Source organism: Vicugna pacos, chromosome 26 (assembly GCF_048564905.1).
Source record: "Vicugna pacos chromosome 26, VicPac4, whole genome shotgun sequence".
NCBI classification, from domain to species: Eukaryota; Metazoa; Chordata; class Mammalia; order Artiodactyla; family Camelidae; genus Vicugna; species Vicugna pacos.
Window position 1 is genome coordinate 25,542,989 of NC_133012.1, and position 23,593 is coordinate 25,566,581.

The 23,593-nt window shown below is 39.8% G+C and overlaps 1 protein-coding gene across 9 annotated transcripts in view; it reads left to right on the top strand.

Annotated features, from left to right (window-relative positions):
* GPM6A (glycoprotein M6A) overlaps window positions 1-23,593 on the top strand; it is a 246,881-nt gene that overhangs the window by 215,524 nt on the left and 7,764 nt on the right. For all 9 annotated transcript variants that reach the window (XM_072950517.1, XM_072950522.1, XM_072950519.1 and 6 more), the window contains 3 exons: window positions 593-785; window positions 10,446-10,602; window positions 20,347-20,500. In XM_072950517.1, coding sequence (XP_072806618.1) covers window positions 593-785; window positions 10,446-10,602; window positions 20,347-20,500 — 504 coding nt within the window. The remainder of the gene's footprint in view (window positions 1-592; window positions 786-10,445; window positions 10,603-20,346; window positions 20,501-23,593) is intronic.

The window sequence follows — 23,593 nt, forward strand, 5'->3', positions numbered from 1 at the left end:
CATTAAGAGCCACTATAAAAATACTAAATGTAAACATCTGAACTCAAAACATTCTCAATAATTTGCCTTCCTATATGCAGGGCTCAGATGCCGTCTAGCCTGTTCTCTTTCATTTTTAAAAATCACTGGGCAAAGTTCACTAAATTGGATTCACATATGACTGACAGTTTTCACTCACTGGGTAGAAAATATGGTCCTAGGGAGTTCCAAAGAATACATGTCATGGAAATAAAAACCTAACCACGTGAAATTTGAAAGCAGTAGAGTCAAGAGAGAATGCTATGCATGCATGTATAGTGAAGATTGATTATTATAGGAAAGCTGGGTTGGGAAGGAAAGGCTTCTCTTGGTTTGGAGTGACAGAGGAAGCCGTCGGCGGCAGAAGTAAGCATTCTGTTGTCCACAGAGGATGGAGTTATGGTTAAGCAAGTTGATTTTTATACCCTCCGGGACACCCCAGGACTTGATTTACATGGGCTATCTGATGTCATCTATACATGCATTTATACTTTCCATAATGCTTAAGTTTGAAAAGTTTAATTAGATTGACAAAAATATGAGCGGCTCACTTTTTCCTGTTGCTGTTTTGCAGGGTGTTTTGAGTGCTGTATTAAATGCCTGGGCGGCATCCCCTACGCCTCTCTGATTGCCACCATCCTGCTCTACGCTGGAGTCGCCCTGTTCTGCGGCTGCGGTCATGAAGCGCTCTCTGGAACTGTCAACATCCTGCAGACCTACTTCGAGATGGCCAGAACTGCCGGGGACACGCTGGACGTCTTCACCATGTAGGTCATTCTAGTATCGCTTCCTATTTTGAGAATGTATGTGCACACTGCTGCGTGGTGAACAAACAGGGGTGTAGAGTCAAGAGAGGCAGCATTACGTAGAAGGAAAAAGTACTCCTAGGGTATGCACATGAGTCCAAGGAACATGGACCATTACTGTGAATACAGGCAGACACACAGCAGAAGATCAGAGGCCAGCTTAATCTGGACTTAATTTGTGTTTTAATTTGACTGTAAAGTTTCATCCAAAATTCAGTGGTTATTTAGTGGAACACTTGCATTTCTCTTGATCTTCTAATTTGAGTGGAGGCTATTCTAATAGAACAGAACAGAGTACAGATAACAGAGCCAGGTATAAGTGTATATACTCTGCTGCTGATTCTAGGAAAATCACCCAACCTCTATGGCTACTCCCAACCTTTTAAAACCTTTAATTCAACCACGGGTATGATAGCATCTTTCTCTCCCTGCCTCCTAGAAATGATGTGATTACCCGAGCAAACATTGTGACAGGTGCTCACTGACTTCTGTTAAAGGATGGAACCTAAGAGATATTGAATGCCTTTTTGCCAGCACCAATTGCTTAAAATGTCCTTTTCACCCAGATGTGTCAACTCGTGGGATCCCTGAGTTATGGTGGTGTTAATATTTTTTTAAAAATATAACTCAAGCATAGCCTGGAAGCAGAAAAGAGTTGGCTGTTGAAGTTTCAGTCCCTTACTGTCTAATTTTACAGAGAGCAAAAAGTTTGATACTAAATTACAGAATTTTTTTCCAAATTTGGGTCATTTATTTAACAGTTTCTGGCCCACACAAGGAAAATAAATTATGTATTCCCTTTACATTATAATCCCAGCTGGTGGTAAACTCTCTACTGCAGTAGCCACTGTAGTGTGTGTTACCCCTACTTATTACATTTATTTCACACTTCTTGCTACTATGTGATTATGCTTTTCTCATTGTTCTGTTTTGTCATTCTCAATAAATTCAAACTATCTTAATTTACACACACTTCTTTCTGGAGTAAGTTGTTTCTAGAGTTACAAATGGTAGTGGTTACATGGCTGGTTAGGATGACTTTGCTTTTGACTCTTACTACTCCACTGAAAAGAGGTTAATCACGATTCTTATTCACCCAGGGCAATCCCTTCTGACCTGGTGTAATTATAACCTAAGACCCTCATCTAAGACAACAGTTGATCAACCTGGACAATGTTCCAGGTAGAAGACAGCTTCTCTCCAACTCCAGTATCAGAAGATATGTCATACTGCTAAATTTTTAGAATAATCCATCAGCCACAATCAGATTGTCTTGAACACAGTATTGCTCACAAATTATATTTGTTCTTTTATTCATTAATGTTGCTGAGTTCCATGAAAATGAAAAGACGTGTACATTTCTATCAAGGAACAGAGCGAGAATTCCCTATTTGGGAGGTGGAGGGCTTGTCCCCTTGGACATGGTGATAGTAAAACTTACAGGAAAAAGAAAGTTGAGACAATTTATGTTTATCTAAGATATATTGCCACTTAAAATTTGAGAGAGGTTGGTTGTAAAATAAAGAATATAACACAGTGTGTGGTCGTGGGAACCCTCCGACCGCCAGAGACACGTGGTGATTAAGAGGAGGCGGTAGGTGACTGGCCACTCAGATAAGAAGTTAAACTATTTAAACGTAGTCCCTGACTCTGAACTGTCAATTTAGAGCTTCAGCAATGTCACTAATAAATGGAAGTGAAGAATTAATAGCAAATTTTAAGAATTATCTAAAAAAGGGAGAAGGGAATTTTATCACTTATATTTCCCAATGTAACTTTATTTTACAAATTAGTTCTGAAAATTTAGCATTATCCATTAAATTGAATTTCTTAAACCCATAGTAGACAGTTTATCAATTTCCACTGAATCAGGTATATATCATGAATTGATCCTTGAGAGTTTATAAATGATATTCATCATTTCAAATATAATTAAACTGTCTGAAATGCTTTGGCTCACTGCAGGTTAGTTTAGGAAGAGCCTTAAGAAAATGATCGCATAGATTATATTTTAATGTGACAATGCTGACATTTTCTTTTTAGTTTTATCTCAGCCTAAACTGGACAAAATATGTTTTCACTGTGCATTATTTTAAGCTACCACAGATGTCCTTAAAATCTACAGATTCTCTGTATTCAGGCTACATCCAAATTGCTAACTTTAGTTACAGAATAGAAGTTTGTAAGAAATCATAAGCCTAATTACTGGTGTGAGAAGATTGTGATTCTGGTAGATAAATCTATTAGAAACCAACTGTCAGCAAGTTTCTTTGACATTCAGACAGCATATCACAGGGCTCGACGAAAGCTCGGAAGGGTGGGTGGGACGGTGGGGCTTCAGAAGAGAAATCAGAGATCATACGCTTAATTTGGTACTTTTACCTTTGGCCTCATATTAGAAGTTAAATGTGAAGTCAGTAATGCATTTTTGGAACGGGAAGAATACCACTTGGACTGGAATAAAAGCAAGTTTTTTCTCTCTTTTCGTATTTCCAAATTCCTTATACCAAGCCTTGTGGAGATACTAAATGAATTTAGCTCGTCTCCCTGTCGGCAAACAGGTCGTGAAAACACAGAGGGAAGACCCGTACCAGGGACTACCGGGTACGATCAGGGCCGATTTACTCTGTGTGAGGCTGCCTCACAGGGATATTAGAGGACTCAACAAAAGGAGGGGCAAACTTAGGACGCAGAAGTGAGTGAGAGATGCGTTTGCAGGTAATACAGTTTGCTTGGAAATAAGCTAAGTTTGGAGAAGAATGTCTAAGAGAATGATTGTGGAGAAAAGACTTGTTTGCCAACTTTAGTAATTTACAGGGACTATTTTTTCCCCGTAGTTCTCAGGCTTGAGTCAACCAAAGTAAGCCCTCCTACCTCATATACTTATAAAGGAAAAGACACCTGTTCACTGGCTGTGTGAACCGAAGGATAAAACTAGTTGCCCGAGCCCCCAGTCTTCCACCTGTGGTCCTCTGGATCCAAGGAGTTTCTCCCTTCTTTATCTCGGCTTCTCTGTCTCTCCACTGCCTCCCCTCTCTTAAACACACACCAGTGTCCGTGTGCTCAGTATCTCCAAGTCCACAAGGAGGTGTGGAAGGGCTAACACACTGAAATATGCCTATTCTGTTTAATCAGTCGTCTGTTTAGCATGTAAAACCCACTTCTCATAAGTAGGTTTGCAGATAATCTCCACTTTCATGCAGCCTATATTTTAGGCATGTAATTCTAAACACCAGCCGCCCTCCCCAATAGAAGGTGACCTGGGTTGTAGCTGCAGCATCTTCAGCTGATGTCACCCGTTAAATCATGTTGTCATACTCCATTTGAGATGTAGGGACCTCCATGGAGAGAGAAAAGCGTGAATTTCACAAATATTTTGTGACCCCCTTGATATGTTTTTAAGTATTACTTTGTCCCTCCCTGTTGACTTGGTTTCCCAGAAGCTTTTCATCCCTTAATTTGTCAGTGTGCTCCTTCAAGTCCATGGTCATTTGTTGGCTCCAAATTGTTGTGGCAGTGAGTGTGTAACTTGCCCCCTGCTCCCGGTAGTGGGTATTCATGCTGCACTCACCTGCAGCTTCTGTCAGCTTGGCGTAGCCATGGGCCCCCTCGGCCCTGGACACAGCTCCCTGCTCTGCCACTCGGTGCAGGGCAGTGAGGAGATCTGTTTTCTGATCTGTGATTCACTTTCTGCCCTAAGGGCCCCTTGGCAAGCTGCTATTATTGTGCTCAAAGATTTCACTTGATGACTGAACAGGATGTAGGACTGGCATTTTACTTCCACGAAGCAGATTCATACGGAACAATGAAATGTGGAAACTGTTTAGAAAATTAGATATCAGACCATCCAAACCACTGATTTTTCAAAGGGATTTGACTTCTTGAATAACTCTCCTGAGGACTGAGCAAGGGATAGACTTATGCAAACACACACACACACACACACACACACACACACACACACACACACACCCCGTATCATTTATTAGCCAGGGATTGTAATTTGGTTTCAACAAGTTATAGTGAGAATCCAAGATCTGAGACCATTGACTTCCAGAGTGAATATGTTGTATTTTCAAAATTTTGTAAGTGTGACCTGAGGTCAGTGCTTCGAAAACTGAATTTATTAGATGAAGAATTCTTTGATATTTAACGCACACATAAAAATTAGTCCCTATTTGCCTAAAACAAAAGCAGGCAGTCAGCTCAGATAAAATAGACATACTGGGTTTTCTCTCAACTAAATTCGTGTGCGTATAAAGCTCTAAGTTTGCTTGTTTTTCATGTTTTTTCCTTGGAAGTTAATGAAATAGGAAAGTTATCAGTATTTTAGTGGATGGAGGTGGGAGGGTGTAGCTCAAGTGGTAAAGAGCATGTGTAGCATACACAAGGTCCTGGGTTCAATTCCCAGTATCTCCCCTAAAAACAAATAAATAAATATTAACCTAATTATCTCCCCTATAAATAAAAAAAATTAATTTTTTAATTTTTTTTTTTTTAGCAGGGGAGGTAATTAAGTTTACTTTATTTTTGAAGGAGATGCCAGGGATGGAACCCAGAACCCTGTGCATGCTAAGCATGTGCTCTACCACTTGAGCTACACCCTCCCCCCAGCAAAATTGTATTTTTAATTAAAAAAAAATTTAGTGGATGTGAGTGTGAACGGAAAGAAAGCAAGAATTCATGGCAAGACAAAAACCACCTGACAGAAATCACAGCAGTGTGCAGATTATCTGTTCTGGCGTAGAAGGTTGACAATCAAACCAGATTGCTGAAGTCTTCTACATACAAAAGTTTGAAGATCAGACAAATTAGTATTGATGTGAGATTACTGATTAGTCTTGGGGAGTAAAACTAATTTCAGTCCTAGCTAGAACTTATAAACAGTGAACATCTCCTTAGGCAATGTTTCAGCCAGGCTAGTACTCCTCAAATGAATGTTTTTTTTTTTTAAATCCACTGCTATGAAACAACAACAACAAAACCAAATACATAAATACCATGAAGAATTGGGTAGAGAGGCATCACAGGGTGGTAGGCAAGGGCACTGATTCTGGGGCCAAGCACTCTTGTTTGTTTCATGTGGTCTCTGCCCCTTTCTGCCTCTTCCCTTAGACAAGTCAAGCAATCTGTCTGCCTCGGTCCCTCATCAGTGAAAGGGGCTTACTAATGCTGCCTACTTCCTGAAGTTGTTACTGGATAAAATGAGCTTGCATTTTAAAACAGTTGTAGGAGGACTGGCATCTCGTAAGCACTGTAGGACTGCTGGTGAAGATGATGGTGATGATGATGACGACGATGGCTCCCCTGAAGCTGTGTCACAGTTCTAATGCCCACTGTCCTGCGTCCTAAAGTCTGTTCGTCCCTGGACACACCCTACTTACCATAACACTCTTACTGATTTACTGTTTGACTAGAGTAGACATTTCAGCCAAGGTAAGCACCTGAGTGGGTTTCAGACTAGATTAGATTTCAGGGATCTCATTTCTATTCTCTTTTCTAAAATCCAGAAAGACAGCAACTCTAGGAAAAAAAAATTTACAAACAAGAACGTGATGATTTCATTCAAATAATATTTGAAGGGTTATCAGGTAAGAGGAAACTTGCTTTGTTCTTTGTGGCTCAAAGAAAGAGATTTGGGCCAATGGATTTCAGTTTTGGGGAAATAGTTTTTTGGCTCAGAATAAAGAACCTTTCAAAAAGTCAGAGTTTTCCGAAGAGTACACGGGCTGCCTGGGAATACAGTGATTTGCCTGTCGGTGAAGGTGCTTAGACGAGGCTGACCTCAGTCCTGAGTCCCCAGGACCCCCAGACTGAGATGCCTGCAATCTCTGCTGCACGTGCTAAGCCTTCGTCTTCTTCATTCAAGAACAGCTACTTTAGGATTCGTGCTTAGTCTGCTATTTGGGTTATTGTGCATATCCAGTATGGAAATACATTTTAAACGCCTTGAACTCATTATATTTCTATAGTGTTCTTGTTTGCAGATATTCAGATATCTCTTTTTCAGGCCAGTCTTCTATCGGGTTTGTCTTTTAATGAATTCACTTACTCAGCAAAAAATACAGGGTTATACTGTGCGCCGATCACTGCGCTAATCTGGAGGGATGCAAAGTAGAACAAGACAAGTCCTTTTTCCTGTAGTCCTGACATAGGAAAGTCATGTCAGCAAAGTGCCGTCCATGTCAGACCCAGCAGATAAGAGTGAGCTGATTTCTAGGATACATCAGATTAATGAAACAGAGTGGAGAAGCGACAATAATTAGTTCCACTTGGTATTGGCACAGACATACATGTAAGTATGTATAAGTACATATAATATTATGTTTCTACTCACATTTTTTATCAAATTTTTTTCAGGTGGATTTACAGTTAAAATTCAAGAGTAAACTACTTTGTAAAAGCTAGAAGAAAATATAGATTTAAGATTTCACTGTTAGTATGGGGCAAGAAGAAGTAGGTAAGCAATATAAGAAATCACAAAGGGAAATATGGATTTGACAATAAAAATTAAATTTTACTCATCACAGTAGTATTTAAAAACATTAAAAGGTATGCAAAAACTGAGAAAAAAAATTTACCTCTTACATGACAAGAGTTCCCAATTTTAGTCAACACAGAATTGAGTCAACAAAAAGATACATATTCCAGTAGGAAAATTGGCAAATAAGAAAAATACATTTTATTGAAGAATACAAATAATTAATAGCTTACAAATACATGTTCATTCACACTACTAAACTAAGAAAATTAATTAAAATTAAAAAAAATTAAAATTACTTTTAAACTATCAATTTATTAGAAAAATTAAATGGCAATACTCAGTATTGGGAAGCAGACAATAAGCCCTCTTACTCATTATCAGTGCATCTTTATTTTGGCACAAACTTTCTGGGCACCATTTCCACAACACATGCCTTAAAATTTTCTAGGAATTTATCCCAGGGAAATAATCTACACGGCCCAGAGATTTGTCTACAGTGATCATCATTACCATCCTGTTTGTCATAGTGATGCAACAAATTACAACTGAGTGGATTAGAATAACATACGTGTATTTTTTTTTAATCATTCTGGAGGTCAGAAGTCTGAAATGGGTCATACTGGGCTTATTGAAATGGGGTGAAATCAAGGTATTGGCAGGGCTGCAGTCCATCTGGAGGCTCTAGGGAAGAATCCATGCTTGTACTTGTTTCAGCTTCCAGAGACCCCCTGCATTCCTTGGCTCGCGGCCCCCTTCCATCTTCAAAGTCAGCAGTGGAGCATCTTCAGATCTCTCTCTGGACCTGACCCTGACTTTCCTGCACCTCTCTTTCACTAATTATCATGACCCTCGTAGTTATATAACACAGGATAAGCTCTGAATCTCAAAATCATTAATTTGATCACATTTGCCAAGTCCCATTCACCAAGGTGACTGGAGATTCGATGTGGACATCTTTGCAGGGGCCATTAGCCTTCCTACCACTGAACAAAAGCAGAGAATTGGTAAAAACATGTCATGATACTTTCGTATAGTAGAATATAATCTTTAAAAAATATCTTGATAAAATTATGTAATAGTGTCTTGGAGTTCATTGTTTTTCATTCATATTTCAAAGCTGGGAGAATAAACAGTGAATAGTCTGTGCTTTTCTGGTTTTATTTCTACAGTGAACGTAATTTGCTTTTAAAATCAGTAAAACAGTTGTTTACAGAAACATTGTCAAATTTGAAAGTTTGCATTTAGAAAAGAAGTTAAGTACTTTCATCATTTCCTTTAGAAGCAGGATAACATGAATTGTTACTGTGCAAAGCAAACGGAGTGTAGTGCAAGTAAGACTTCTCGTGATTCTCTGCTATTTGGTCCCACGCTACATAAGCAATGACTTCATGGCTAGAGAGTTATTAATGCATTTTGTTGACATATAATTGACAGAAAATTCATCTTTATAGATAACAAGAGTTTAATTTTCCTAATATCATATTTGAAGTTCTTTGTTCTGTTAAGTTCGTATATTGCACATTGATTAAGAAAGAGTACTTTTGTGATAAAACCGAGGGATTCAGGCCAGTAAGCTAATGTCAAGTGTATTGTAATGCTACTTACTGACTCTGAGGATGGAGAAGGGGTCACTGGCCAAGGATGGCCAGGGTGCAGCTACAGAGCATAAGGAAACTCTGCCCTGGAGTCTCTGGAGGAAGGGAGGCTCTGCCAGCACCTTGACTTCAGCCCAGTGAAACTGATTTCACACTTCTGACCTCCAAAGCTATAAACAAATAAATGTGCATTAAGCCACCAACCCTGAGGTAATCTGTTAGATTACCCTCAATGCCCTTGGCAAACAGAATGTGTAGTATGTAGATTTTTCAGACAGTGGAAATCAGTCACTAGACACTTGCTCTGGCGCGCTGAACGTTAGCAGCTCTTCCTGCTCTTCTCATGCGCAGCAAGTTCACTTATGCTGTTACATGTATTCTTTAAAACATATTGTCATGGCGACCAGAGTTTCTAAGTCTGCATCAGCGTACGCGACCATCCTGTTCCCTCCTTTACCCTCTTGTATAAAGTCAACAGGATCTCCCCATCATTTCCTCACACCTCATCTATTCCACTCACAAACTAATGAGAAGAGAGAGTAAAAATCAAGTTTGACAATGTGAAAAAAAGAGCAATTTTCTTACAAGTGGACCTCAGAAACAGAATTACAGCTAATATGTATGCTTCTCCACAAACCATGGCTGCATAACTAGTTTTGTTTCTAGAGGCAGCAAAACTGATTAATTTACGATTTTTTTCTTTCCAAAGGGCTTTGGGGTGCCCACATTGACATCTAGAACAGAGAAATCCATCTGAAATTTATAGACAATCCGTGTGTCTCTCCCCATTAAATACAGGGGCACTCAGTTGTGAGAAAACAGAGACTACCTTCCCATTTCTTTATGGAACCATGCTATAACTTGGCTCAGGCCCAAGTAATACTCATTATATAATATCCATTAGTGGTTCTGCCTAAAAAATTTAATTGTCAAAATTGTAACTCATCTGTAAAACTATATATTTTTTTCATTTTTGACATTAACAGCAGCAGAAACGATTAATGATGGTTTACATAAGTGTAAAATAAAACACAACTATAATAGACTATAATAAAAATATGAGGTTGCCATTTTATCAAAAACGAATGCATCGTTAACCATAAAGCTTTCTCCCTCTTGTAACATAAGTTTTAAAAAACTCAGTTGTATACAGAAATGTTTCTACTTGATATTTTGTCATAAATAGAGCAATTATATGATGATTATCCTACTTACAAAATTCATTTCAGCAAAATCCTTTAGAAATAAGATTCTCTGCTTATCTAGGACTACCTGGTGTGAACCGGGGAAGGTGAGAAGATGCAAGGAAAGAGGAGGAAACTTACTAACAGGAAAAACCCTTGTTACCAAACACTAAGGTAGCAGAACAAAACGTACAAACATTAGGCATATAAAGCAAAAAGGTTTTAACATCCAACCTCAGCTATGAATACGTATTCCATAGCTCTCCCTCTGAAGGAACCCTGAGCACGTGGGAGTCAATTGCTGCAGATCAGCCATGAAGAATTATTGAACTAAACTGCATGGTCTTTTCTCCCCCAGGATCGACATCTTCAAGTACGTGATCTACGGCATCGCAGCTGCGTTCTTCGTGTACGGCATTTTGCTGATGGTGGAGGGTTTCTTCACGACTGGGGCCATCAAAGATCTCTATGGGGATTTCAAAATCACCACTTGTGGCAGATGCGTGAGCGCCTGGGTACGTTCTCTGTCTCTGCTCAGAGCTGATTGTGGGTTTATTTCAATAGCACACAGGTGTTTGTATTCATCTGACAAGAACTGAAGTTTTTTTTTTAACACGGTAACATTCCCTCCTGTGATGGCTGTTTTACATCTTAATAATATTATTTTCTAAATTAAGATTATTCCATGTGAAAATTCAGGTTCAAATTCTCAAATCATCTGCAACACAACTCGCTTTGCTTCTAAAGGCAGCAAACTGTTGATTGATTTATGATTTTTTTGTTCCCAAATGGCTCTGGGCTTTGTACACAATATTTAGAATAACAGAAAAACCCATCTGCGATGTATAGACAATACATGCCTCTCCTCCTTAAGTACGTGTTTCTGTATTTTGCTCTAAATTTCAGGAGGAACTATATTATATAATTTCTGTTTAATACTGACATAAATGAAGTAAGTCAGACAAAGACAAATACTGCATATCACTTCTATGTGGAATCTAAAAAAATGATATAAATGAACTTATTTATAAAACAGAAACAGACTTTCAGTCACAGAAATAAAACTATGGTTACCAAAGGGGAAAGAAGAGGGGAAGGATAAATTTGAGACTAGCAGCTATAAGCTACTATATATAAAATAGATTTTAAAAAAACCAAGTTCCCACTATATAGCACAGGAACTATATTCAGTATCTTGTAACAAACTGTAATGGAAAATTAAAAATAACAATCATGTTAAAATTTTATCATAAATAAACTGTACATAGCAGGATAATACTCTATAAACCTCTATTTTCTTTTTACAGAATACTCAAAACTCTCAATTTCTGATTTGATTAATATAAAGTTGAATCTCAGAATTTGATGCCCACTGAAAATTTTTAAAGAAATATCCCATAACTAATGAATTTTTAATTTCTACTTATAAAAGTACTCTAGTTTAAATTAAGTCATTTGCAGGTATATATTTTTTCAATCAAAATTCATATAAAGCTAGAAATTCATCTCAAGGATATATTAAAAATGTCCTCAAATGTGTAGATTTTCATGAATCCCAGTGTAACATCCTGAATACATTCACTGGCAGTAACTGCTGCTACTGTGTGTAACCCTGATTTTATATGTTCAGGTGACATTGCAAATAGAAATATAAATTTTAAATTGGTTCAATTGACTTTAATATGTAGCAGTTACAATTACATGTAATTGTAATTTCCATACATGTAGTAGTTACAATTAAATACGCCACTAGATTGGAGATGAGATATAACCATGGATTACAAATGGTTTTAAAATATTGACTGACTAATAGATACACCTCTTTTCTAATCAGGCATTTCACGCCCACTGTACTAGAAATAATCTCAATGCAAATGGTATTTATTTTTACATTTTCTTTTACGAAAAGAGCAAGAGCTATATATTTTTTCTGACTTTGGCTTTAAATCAGTAACATTTTACAAAACATCCCAAGCTACACCACATTTTTGAGACTTTCTTTGTCTCTTTTTCCCATTTTGAGATTAACTACTATAGTTTATGTTTTTACATTAGTTTATGGGGAAACTAATTATATTGAAGGTATAAAAACTGAAAGTTCTCCAAGGAATGACTAAGCCTAGTAGGGTCCTTGTCAAAAGAACATGTCTCGGATGTTTACAACGCAGTTGATAATAAAATAACATTTACTAAAAGGACGCTTCTTCTATAGTAATGTTTGCTGGGATAGATGCCAGTGATGCTTTTATCTTTAATATAATTCGATTATGTTTGAATTCTGCTTTCATTAGAAAAAAATAGAATCTCTTTGGATCAATTTTCTTGGCATCTGTTACAAAGATTGAGGTACCATCCTGGGCACTGGTGATGTAAAAAGGAACAAGACAGTGTCTGTGCCCCCAACCTGGGGCGCCCCCAACCCCCTGGGAGCCGTTAAGAGATGTGTTCGTGAGCACATACGTGCTGAGCACATTGATGAATGTGGGTAACTTACTGTGTTTGCACAGAGAGAAGGTGATTGAAGTCTGTGAGAGAGATACTGTTGACCAGCACCCATCCAAGGCTGGATACAGTACACATTGTTGACACATGGGAAACTTTAATTACTAATGAATCAGTGAGTAAGGGACTCTTGGTCTGGGGTTTGGAGGATAGAAAGAAGTTCTTGAGTAACCCGGAGGGTGCGCAGAGGGAAACGTCTAGAATACTGCAGTTACCCAGGTGTTAGATGAGGCAGGTCCAAACTCGTGGTGGGTCCTGTATTATATTCTGAAGTATTTTTATTTGACTTGTTGAATGAATGAAACCAGTACAAAGTAATAAAAAAGAAAGCATTACAACTAGTATATTTTAAATAGATTTTCTTTTTAGAGCAATTTTAGGTTTACAGCAAAATTAAGCAGAAAGTGTAGAAATTTCCCTGCATGTGCACAGCCTCCCTCACTATCAAAATCCTGCACCAAACAGCACATTTGCTACAATTAATGAACCTCCACTGACATGTGGTAATCACCCAAGGCCCATCTAAGTTTACCTTAGAGTTCACTCTTGGCGTTGTGTGCTCTATGGGTTTGGACAAGTGTAGAATGACATGTACCCGCCATTACAGCATCACACGGAATGGTGTTACTGCCCTGAGAACCCTCTGTGCTCCACCTGTTCATCCCTCCCTCTCCTGCAACCCCTGGAAACCACTCGTCCTTTTACTGTCTCCATAATTTCACATAGTTGGAATCATACATTACGTCGTCTTTTCAGACTGGTTTCTTTCACATGTGCATCTAAGGCTCCTCCATGTCTTTCTGTGGTTCCACAGCTCATTTATTTTAGTGCTGAATAATATTCCATCATCTGGATGTAGCTGTTTATGTCTCCATTCACCTACTGAAGGACAGTTTAGTTGCTTCCAAGTCTTAGCAATTATGGATAAAGCAACCATAAACATAGCAAATCATCTTTTAAAGCAAGTTTCTGATCACTACTTGTGCTTAGGTAGTTTGGGGCCATAATGTTGACAATAAAGATAATGATGATGATTGCGTATTTTCAAGGAAATCACATAATAACGTAAGTGATTTTTTTCTGTAGTGAACTTTGCACTGTATGCTTTTCAGAGCCTACCGAGTTCAGTACGGTGAGTGCTGTTCCACTTTGCATTCTTCGTGACAGTTTTCTTTCTTAGTGATTCTCAGTGATTTGCTTTTCTTTGACTTGGTATTTTCTCATGTTAGAGTTGTGGTTTTCAATCCAGGGCTATTTCCGCTCCCCACCCAGGGGGCACTGAGAAAGTTTGGTTGCACAGCTGGCGTCTATTGGGTAGAGGCCAGGGGTGTTGTTAAACATACGGCAATGCACAGGGCATTCCCCATAACATAGGACCTTCTGGCTCAAAACGTCAGTAGGGCTGAATTAGGGAAATCTTGATTCAGAAATTTGGTTCATGTCCAGTACCTCACTTATCCGTGCATTTGGCTGTTTTGTTGACGTTGGCAGGATTTCTGGCAAATCATCCCCATTGTACTTTTTTTTTCCAACTTCAGGTGTGATACCCTGGAGAGCCTAAGTGTAGATAGCAAAGAAGTTTTCACATGTGCTCATAAGAGCTTTACTGGTTCCAGTAGAGCAGTGTCTCTTCACTCTGGATCCCTGTTAGGATCACCTGCAGAGATGCTGTAAACATGAGTATAATTGGCAGGGCAAGAACTGAGACTCTCAGATTTGCCAGATGATCCTAATATGTGGCCACGGTTGGAAACCACCATTGGAGGCTGTGCCCTCTTGGCTGATGTCCACCCACTGAGACCTTCTTAATGGCAGGCCCTCTAAGCCTGGAGCTGGTTCTGCCTTTGATGGAATCTAAAGCTGTTTCCCTTGGTCAATGGAAGCATGATTGAATTGATGCTCTAAATCCATCCCAAATGAGGAAATGTCTTTTAAAACATATTATTGCAAAATGAGTGGGCTCTGAGTTAAGATTTAGTTAAGTATTTTTATATCACGTGCCATGAAACAGTTCACAAGAAAGGGACCTTATAAACAATGGCTTGTATGTGTTTGGTTACAAAGAGACTTTGCATATATCAGTAGGTCCCTTTTGTTCATTTCACTGAATTTGGGGTCTGCCTTAGGCCTGAATTTGTTCATCGTATCGTAACATTCCATCCGGTATGGGGCTTATTTCCCAGCGTTTATGTAGTTCATAGATTCAGAGGCTCTTAGAGTCAGAGTCAGCTGGAGTCTCTCATCAGTGCTGCTAACTCTTAAGACGTTATTTTTACCTGGACTGGTGCACACCTGCTCAAGTTGCCACAGAAAGTCTATAGCTCAACCAAGTGTGATTTTCTTAGACATCCAGTCTGAGTTCAGATGAAAAACCAATTACCTATTACAAGTCACTCTCAAGTTAAATACACTGTTGTCTCAAAGCTACATCGTTGAGGAGCAATCATCTATTTTCGCCTTCTTCCAAAGATTAGGACAACCTTGTCTCTTGCAGTTCTGTATTTCAATTTCCTTACGGAATTTCTGACAATGATCCAGAATGAGATCAAAACAATAATTACATGGGCTCTTTCTTTCTTTCCTCCTTCCTTCCTTCTTTCTTTCTTTCCTTTCTTTCTTTCCTTTCCTTTCTTTTCTTTTCTTTTTTCTTTCTTTGTTTTAAGCCACTAAGAAATAACTCATAGAAATTTTGTTGAATTTAATGCTTATACATATTAGATCCTCAACAAGTTATTTTGAGTAAAACCAAAAACAAGACATAATAACAAGAAGATGCTCATTGTGAAAACCATTTGCACGTCCAGATGAAATGGGACTCAAATAGTGATGTGATAATGAGATTGTTGGATATTAATTACAAATCTGGCACGCAGCCCCTATCACTTGTTGGCAATTTTTACTATGCAAGGGTCAGTAAGTTAACTAATCTAAACCAAAGCAAGGAAATTTTGCTGCAGTTTTTCTTTTCTTTGTGAATTGAGAGGAAATGGTCAGCGTTTTAGTATAAGTGAGTGATAGGTTAAACCATGGCTGAAATAAGAAAAGCCAGTGAGTCCACTGTATGCATGTGACTTCCACAAGACCCATCCCTCCTTCCTTCCCGTAAGCAGGGCCACAGCCACTAGAAATTAAAGTTCATTGTGTTTCAAGGCAGTAAATAGCAAATGCAAGATAAGTAAGTTATTTCTGTCCATACCTAAACTTTAGAAATGAAGGACAGTTAATTTTTTGCTGACTCAAGCATCTTCTTCTCTTGGGGTTTATTTTCAAAGTAAAATTTATTGGGGACCGTGTTTACTGTTAAATGATTTCATGGCTGAGCCCTGTGAGAGAGGTCTGCTGATTTCCAGTTCATGAGTGAGGAAGGGACTCCGAGAAGGTAAGTGCGATGCCCAACTCACGTACGAATGGCCCGGTCCTTGGACTTCAACTCCAGGGGTATTTTGTTTCTTCCAGTTTTTATTTGTTGGTTTGTTTTCACTGTACTCCCCAAACAGATATAGCAGAGTTAAGTTTCAGAAAGTATTTCATCTGAACAGACGTTAAAATAAAGGCAAAAAGAGATTTTCAAAATCAGAGGAATTATTCAGATTCTCAGAGATTGTTCTAATAAGTTGAAAGTTGCTAAGAGAATAGATCTTAAAAATTTTCGTCACGCACAAAAAAATATTTCCTAACTAAGCGTGGTTATGGATGTTAACCAGACTTACTATGGGAATCATTTCATAATACATGCAAATATCAAATCATCTTGTTGTACACCTGAAACCAATGTAATGTTATATATCAGTTACACCTCAATTAAAAAAAGAGTGGCTTATTTACTTATGTAATACTCAGACTACAAAATACACATCACATTACTAGCAGTGGAAAACTAAAAATAAACTTACGATAATTATGAGGTGTTTTATTACATATAGAGAATTTCTATCTAGAATCACACTTGATCAGTTTAAATAATTCTTCAGTCTTAGTCATTATCAGATTCTACATGAAAACATAAACTGGGAAGATAGAATTATATTTGTAGCGTGTTTAATTTGGATACTTCAGTGAACATGAGCTTCTTCTCCCTGAAATGTAACTGGTTTGCACGCCAAGTTCAAAAGCATAAAGTCTTTTGTATCTTAGAACAAACCTTCTGCACTAGAAGTAAAGCAAACACTTGCTCACAGCAAAGGTTTACTCTAGAACATTCAGCTAATTACTGAGCAGTAACGTTATAGCAAGTAGGAGTCAGGGCTGCGGTTTCAGAAGCCGCTTCTTTCATTGCCTTGTAAAGTAGCAGCAGCAACTGCTACTTTGAATCTAAACCTATTGAATTATTGTTTTTCTGTGTTTTTTTTTAAACCTATTGAATTGTAAGTCCCACTCTGCAGTGAACAGCACCTTCAAAAGGAGCTTTTGAAAAATCCCCTGGGACAGAAAGGAAAACAAGCCAGAAGCCCGCTGCTCACTGTCCGTGGTCCCGGATATTAATTACGAATCTGGCACGCAGCCCCTATCACTTGTTGGCAATTTTTACTATGCAAGGGTCAGTAAGTTAACTAATCTAAACCAAAGCAAGGAAATTTTGCTGCAGTCACTGCTCGCGCTCCGGAGCGCTGTGCCCGGAGCGCCAGGGCCACGTTCCCTGTTCCTAAGACTGTCAGCGTGGAGGTGTACCACTGCGACTATCCAAAATGTGAATAAACAGGGCTTCTTCCTCCCAGGAGTTCCGTTAACAAGATTTCTTCAGTTTGGGTTGGTTTCCAAACTTTCTAGAGCCTTTCTCCTTGAGTGGGAGCCCTCTCTGAACAACTTGCCCAGACTCGAGAACTTCTCACTCTTTATTTTCTCCAAACGTGAAATGAAAGCAAATTCTCTTATTCTGTATAGTCCTGCCATTCAAGCACAACATAGGTTTTGGTTGGTAGAAATACGTAATCACAGTAACGCGATCTAGAATAGAAAAGAGCTCATGTTTTGTCTGGGCTTCTGCGCCGGGTTCGACACTAAATGCTTCTCCCATATTATCTCATTCCAGCCTCTCTGCCATCATGCGGTGATTGTAATTGTACATCACAGTTGTAATTGTGGATCAGTCTAGCAGGCATTCTCTTACAGAGGCAGACAGAGGCGTAGAGAGCAGCCTAACTCAACCCAGCACAGAGTCTTTGCCTTTAGTCCCTGTGCACTGAGGCCCCCTTTATGACTAAAGAAATGTGACATTTCGATTGGAGACACAGTCAGCGAGTGGTATGTCAGTGCTTGTAAATCAATCGATCAATCCATCAGTCTCTATCCCCTTACAGATTAGAATCAAATGGCAAAGAATGGAAATGACTTGCATCATATCATACAGAATAATGACGTTAAGAGGTGAACGGTACTGAGGCTTGAATGCTTGTCAACACTTTGAGGCTTAGTGATCCTTCCTGCCTAGTCTGGGTGTGTTATGAGAAAGGATGAATTCCGAGCAGGCAGCCACCCTGCCTGGTCAGCTTCATCATTGGATTTGCTTCCTTCCACATTCCAGATAAGAGAAAGAATAAAGACCATCCAAGAAATAGTGTCCTTTCTGTCTGGTAGAGTCAAAAATAATACAATCACCAGGAAATATCTCAGAAGATGCAACTTTTAAAAGAATTCATACTATAAGATGCATGAACTCAGGACACACAATATACACAGACAAAAAGGGAAGGAGGGGTAACATTCTCTCAGGACGCCAGTCCGATCAGCCAGCGTGTGCAGAAATGCTCGGACAGGAAGATCACATCTCTTTCCAGCTTCTGGTTTGGTTTTGGAGACGTGGTTAAGGATAGTCAAGCTGCGAGAGAGAAAGGGAAGTAAAGTCTGTTCCTTTGAGGGACATGCACAAAACACAAATATTAAAAACAACTGAAGATTGAGTGAGCATGTTGCTACGAGAGTTACCTGGGAGGATGTCTCACGTGGTCTCATGAGTGTGATGCCTACAGCGCTGGATGTTCCTCGCAGGCAGGAATCTGAGTTCTTCACCTCTGTACCCCCAGGGCGTAGAGCAGTAATTAGTACCCGGTTGTTACTAACACAGTGTTTGTGGGTTGATGGAATGAGTAAATGAATGAATCAGTCAGTCAGTGAAAAAACGGACAGGAATGTAGCCCTGAACATTCTCCGCTGGCTTCTCCCTCCCTTGACGTTGCGTTTTGCCGGCGGACGATTGCTGATCCTAAGTCTGGTACACAAATGATGGCAGAGAAGGCTACACTCTTACTTACTGATGCAGGATTCAGATGAGAAAAACCAGGTGTAGAACAAGTGTTATGGTAGTTTATTTTTTTAATTTGGCTACTTTTCAGGGATAATCTAGACTTTAATATGATGAATGAATACCGCATGACAGAATTGTGGCAACTCCTACGAGGCTATTTGCTAACTTTCTCTACTTCTGGTTGGTGTTTACCTACATGGACACTTCATATAAATGAATTACTCCTATGATCATGGGAAATATGCTAATAAGTCCAGTGACACATAACTTGCATTAATAAATATAATCAATTTGTATCAATATGTGAATTCAAGCTGCATTTAAACATCAGGGCATTGTGACTTACAGTGATTTTTCAGTTATTTCTGGATCCAGTTTTTAATACAAATTTTGCTGAGACAATTAAGGGGGTATCTTTATATAGATGTAGGTGGTATAGACCAAGTAATTTACAAGTACTTTGAAGCGATATTAATACATCTCTATTCTTTTATCAAGTGTTCATCTACCAGTACATTCATCTGTCTTTTTATCCAGCATCTGAGCCATGCTTGAACTAAAAATCCATTTAACCTACCCTGAGACTAAGTCTTATTCAACTCTATATAGGATACATGAACAACATTTTACCACATTTTATAAATATTAAACATATTTGTGAAATAAACAAAAAAACCTCTATTTTCAAACTTTAAATCATTTTTCACTATGTTTCTATAGCAAAAGTAAAATTAATATGCCTGAAAGAAGACTTAGATTTAAAATTTAGAGAAATCATTAAAAAGGAGGAATAGAAATAGACACTAATATCATTATATACTAAAATGACTTGAAAGTCACCATGTTTAGAATGTTAAATGGAAACATGATTAAGTAGCTTAAATATTTATGGTATGAAATCTTCCCCAGTTAATTGTTTTTTTTTTTCTTTTTTTATTGAAGTATCCTTGGTTTATAGTGTGTCAGTTTCTGGTGCACAGCGTAACAGTTCAGTCATGCATACACAGACATGTATTCATTTTCATTTTCATTATAGGTTACTACAGGATACTAGATACTGCATACAGTTCCCTGTGCTGTACAATATAAACCTGTTGTTCATCGGTTCTATACACAGTAGTTAGTACCTGCAAATCTCGAACTAAATGTATTGACAAAGTTTTAACTCACTTTGCGCAATCCCCTCTCAATTTACCAGTTAATGTTTTCTAAACTTTAAAAAACTTGTGGTGAGATTTTTAAGATAAATATATGAATGAAACAGGCACTAAGATGCTGACCTCTTCCTTTGTACACCAGAGCCTCTACGATGCGGTTTTCCAGCAGGTTTAATCACCTGACCCATTATATTCACCATCTCTCCGCTTCCCAAGCCACAGTGCCTCCCGGGGGTCTCACAACGATCCGTGAACCGTAGCACTTGGAACCTTCGCCATCGAGTTGTGTAGACACAGCACGGGAGCCTTCTCTTCCAGTAGATGACGTGTTTTCTGTCTCGCCTTTCTCTCCGCTGCAGTTTATCATGCTGACGTACCTCTTCATGCTGGCCTGGCTGGGAGTCACAGCTTTCACCTCACTGCCAGTTTACATGTACTTCAACCTGTGGACCATCTGCCGGAACACCACCTTGGTGGAGGGAGCGAATCTCTGCTTGGACCTCCGTCAGTTCGGTGGGTGGATCTCTCGCTGTGAAACTACACCTCACATTGTCTCACCTAAACAAGTTCCTCCAAAATACTGTAAATCACTTTGGAACCATCATTCCTTCCACCAGAGAGACAGATGCAGCAGAGTATTCAAGTGTAGGTCATTCTCTTCAGACTGAAGTAAGTAGGAATTTAAGCGTGATGGGAAGTTAACCTCACAGCACGGGCACACAGACAGGGACATGTGCACAGGACGTCAGGTTGTGTTCCCTGGCGTGGGCAAGTTTGTTAGAATTGTGATTCCCCTGTCCTGCTTCCTTTGCACTCTTCCTGACTCAGTGTGGTTTCACAGCATCCTGTCTTCGTTCTCCCATGATAAACTGTACAGTTTGTGAAATCTGGTATGAAGATCGCCTAAGAAATCGGTATTTCGTTGCTTTCTGAAATAGGGCAAAAAAACACCCTTAGCATTTCGTAGTAACAAAACTCAAAAAAAAGTTAAAGAAATCCATAGTCCTCTTTGGTTATTTTTATTCAGGGCTAAAACCTCATGCAATAATAATAGTTCCTTATGTATACTGGGGTTACAATGTACAGACCCTCTTCTGAATGGTTTATATATGTTGACAGTTTAATTCTCACAATAATTCTACACGGTGGACACTGTTACACGCTCTTTATAAATGACGAAACTGAGGCACCAGGAGGTTAAGTCACTTGCCCAAGGTTGTGCAGCCAGCAAGTGACAGAGCCAGGATTCAGCCTCACGCGTCCAGCTTCAGAGTCCGTTCTTAGTTAGAAGTTAGCTGCCTCTCCTGTTGAAACAAGCAGCGGGCTGTGAATGTGGAAAGTTGAGCCTAACCTCACCTAACCTATGTGGAATTCTACCCCAGCATTTGTAAACCCATGGGGGCTACAGAATTTATAAACGACGTGCACACCCACGTGTTCGTGTGGATTTTTTCCCGCAGCACAGCTCTTAAAGTCTAATGGAACCTGTGTTCTCCTCTAATGAGGCTCCCTCGTACTTCTGTACAGTGGGAAAGAATTCGGCAGGTGGCGTCTGCAAGCCTGTGGTTTAAGGTTGTACTACAGCTGGACCATTCTAGCGCCGCCCAGCGGTGTGTTCCAGAACTGTGGCCCACGCGCCGTCCTGTCCGAAGGGGTCTCCAGCCCCCACACCCCCTTGTCTGATCCAGATGAAGAGCAGAATGTCCTGCTCTGTGCGTGCAGAACTCGGCAAGAAGACGGTGGTGGGAATGCGGACGGCTTTCCCACTGGGGAGGTTTTAACGCGGGAGGCACGTCCCGTGTGAACACGGAAAGGGAAGCTTCGGCCCCTGCTGCTGGAGGCCACTGGGAGGCAGCTGCTTGGAAAACACCATTGTGACTTCAGTACCCGCCCCCTGACAATGTCTTCCGTTTACGCTGCTGATCTGAAAAATTACAATTGGAGAAGATGTAACTAGTCTTGCAGGGCTTCCAGGTGAAAATACAGAACACCCAGTTAAGTTTGAATTTCAGGTAAACAGGAAACATTTTTTTTCAGTCCAGTATGTCCCAAATAGTGTACAGGCCATGTTTATGGTAAGTGTGAAGCGTGGCTGTGGTTAAAGCTGCTCTTTGAACCTTAGCCCCACTTGCAGTATGGTTATGGGGATTTATGCAAGTTCAGCTTTCCTCTGTGACCTGTAAGAGAAGGCACTTTTCAGATGTCCTGCAACCTTTGACATCAACTATAAAGGCTTTCTGTTTGCTCTTCACACAGAATCCACTGCCTGGGTAGCATTTATTTGACGTCCAGATAATATGTCCTTAATGAGAATCCTGAGTGTTCGTACACGATCAAGTCATCACCAAGGGGCATCAGAATAGAAAAGCACCACTCCCCAAAGTGTAGATTATGACGGGGCAGATATTTACTAATGTAACCCAAAAACATGCGACAAAGAAATGTCCCCTGTTTTGCAAAGTTGTCTCATTAGCATCTAGATGGTGTCATTTCTCTTAGAAGGCCAAGGTCGTTAAAGACGGAGCAGGAACCCTCACCACGGAATGCATGTGACACCTGCTAAGTCTGTGCTGTGCAGCTCCCCGGAATAAGCATACACGTTCCAGACAGATCTGACAGGAAGCAGGGGCATTCCTTCACACGGCTGGGGAATTTAAAGATGGTTTGTCACACTAGAGTTTGCTGTATTTGGAAACTGCTGATTGAAAATGAATCATGAAATAATTTCACGGGCACTTTAAACTTTTTAACGTTCTCTGTTTCCACTGTCCTTCAATTATATGTACAGTGACGTCGTGACGTTGGATGTATTAGGTAGTTATCCTAGTAAATTTGTCTCATCAGATGTTAAAACTGGATCTAGATCTGGGATTTAAAACTGTGCTCTGTTAAAACCTGGAGATTTGACGAAGCTACCTCAGCGCCCACTGTAGGGAGAAGGTGGGTGGGGCATCCTTCACCTGTTAGCCAGCCCTGCCTCGTGTTCAGCACGTCCGCACATTTTAGCAGGAGGAGCTGGCTTTGACCCGATTTCCACGAAACCCTTCTCCGTGATCAGCATGGAGGAAGAACGGCCTTTACCAGGAAGCTTTCTCACTAATGATGGTTTATGAGACAAATTGTACGGAGGTTCTTTCTTCCCCGCTCTTGGCGCTATCTTGGCAAAAAGGAAAGGTCGCAGAGAAGTCTCTGCATTTGATATACTGCCAATAGACTGTTGAACTGAAATAATGGCAAAGTAGGATGGCAGCGGCATCGTAGAGATGGAGCACCTCCATGCTAAGACTGGGTGCATTTGTGCGCTTACTAAAGCTAGACTGAGAGCAGGAAGGGCTCGAAGCTTAGGTGTTAGTTTGCCCAGAACTTGGGCATGTTTCCTCCCGTGTAGACTTGTGCTTAACGCTTCAGGAGTTCTCAAAACAAAATCAAAACCCGTTCTAAAAACTTGCTCACTTCTCCCCTCTCAAGTGAGGTCTGGGGCAGCGAGCACATCACCTGTGTGCTTGTTACAGACGTGGTGCCCCTGGCAAACATTCTCTGATCCTGAGGTAACAGTGCTGTGGTGCAGTCCAGAAAGACGTGTTTGTGACCATCCCCCAGGAGATT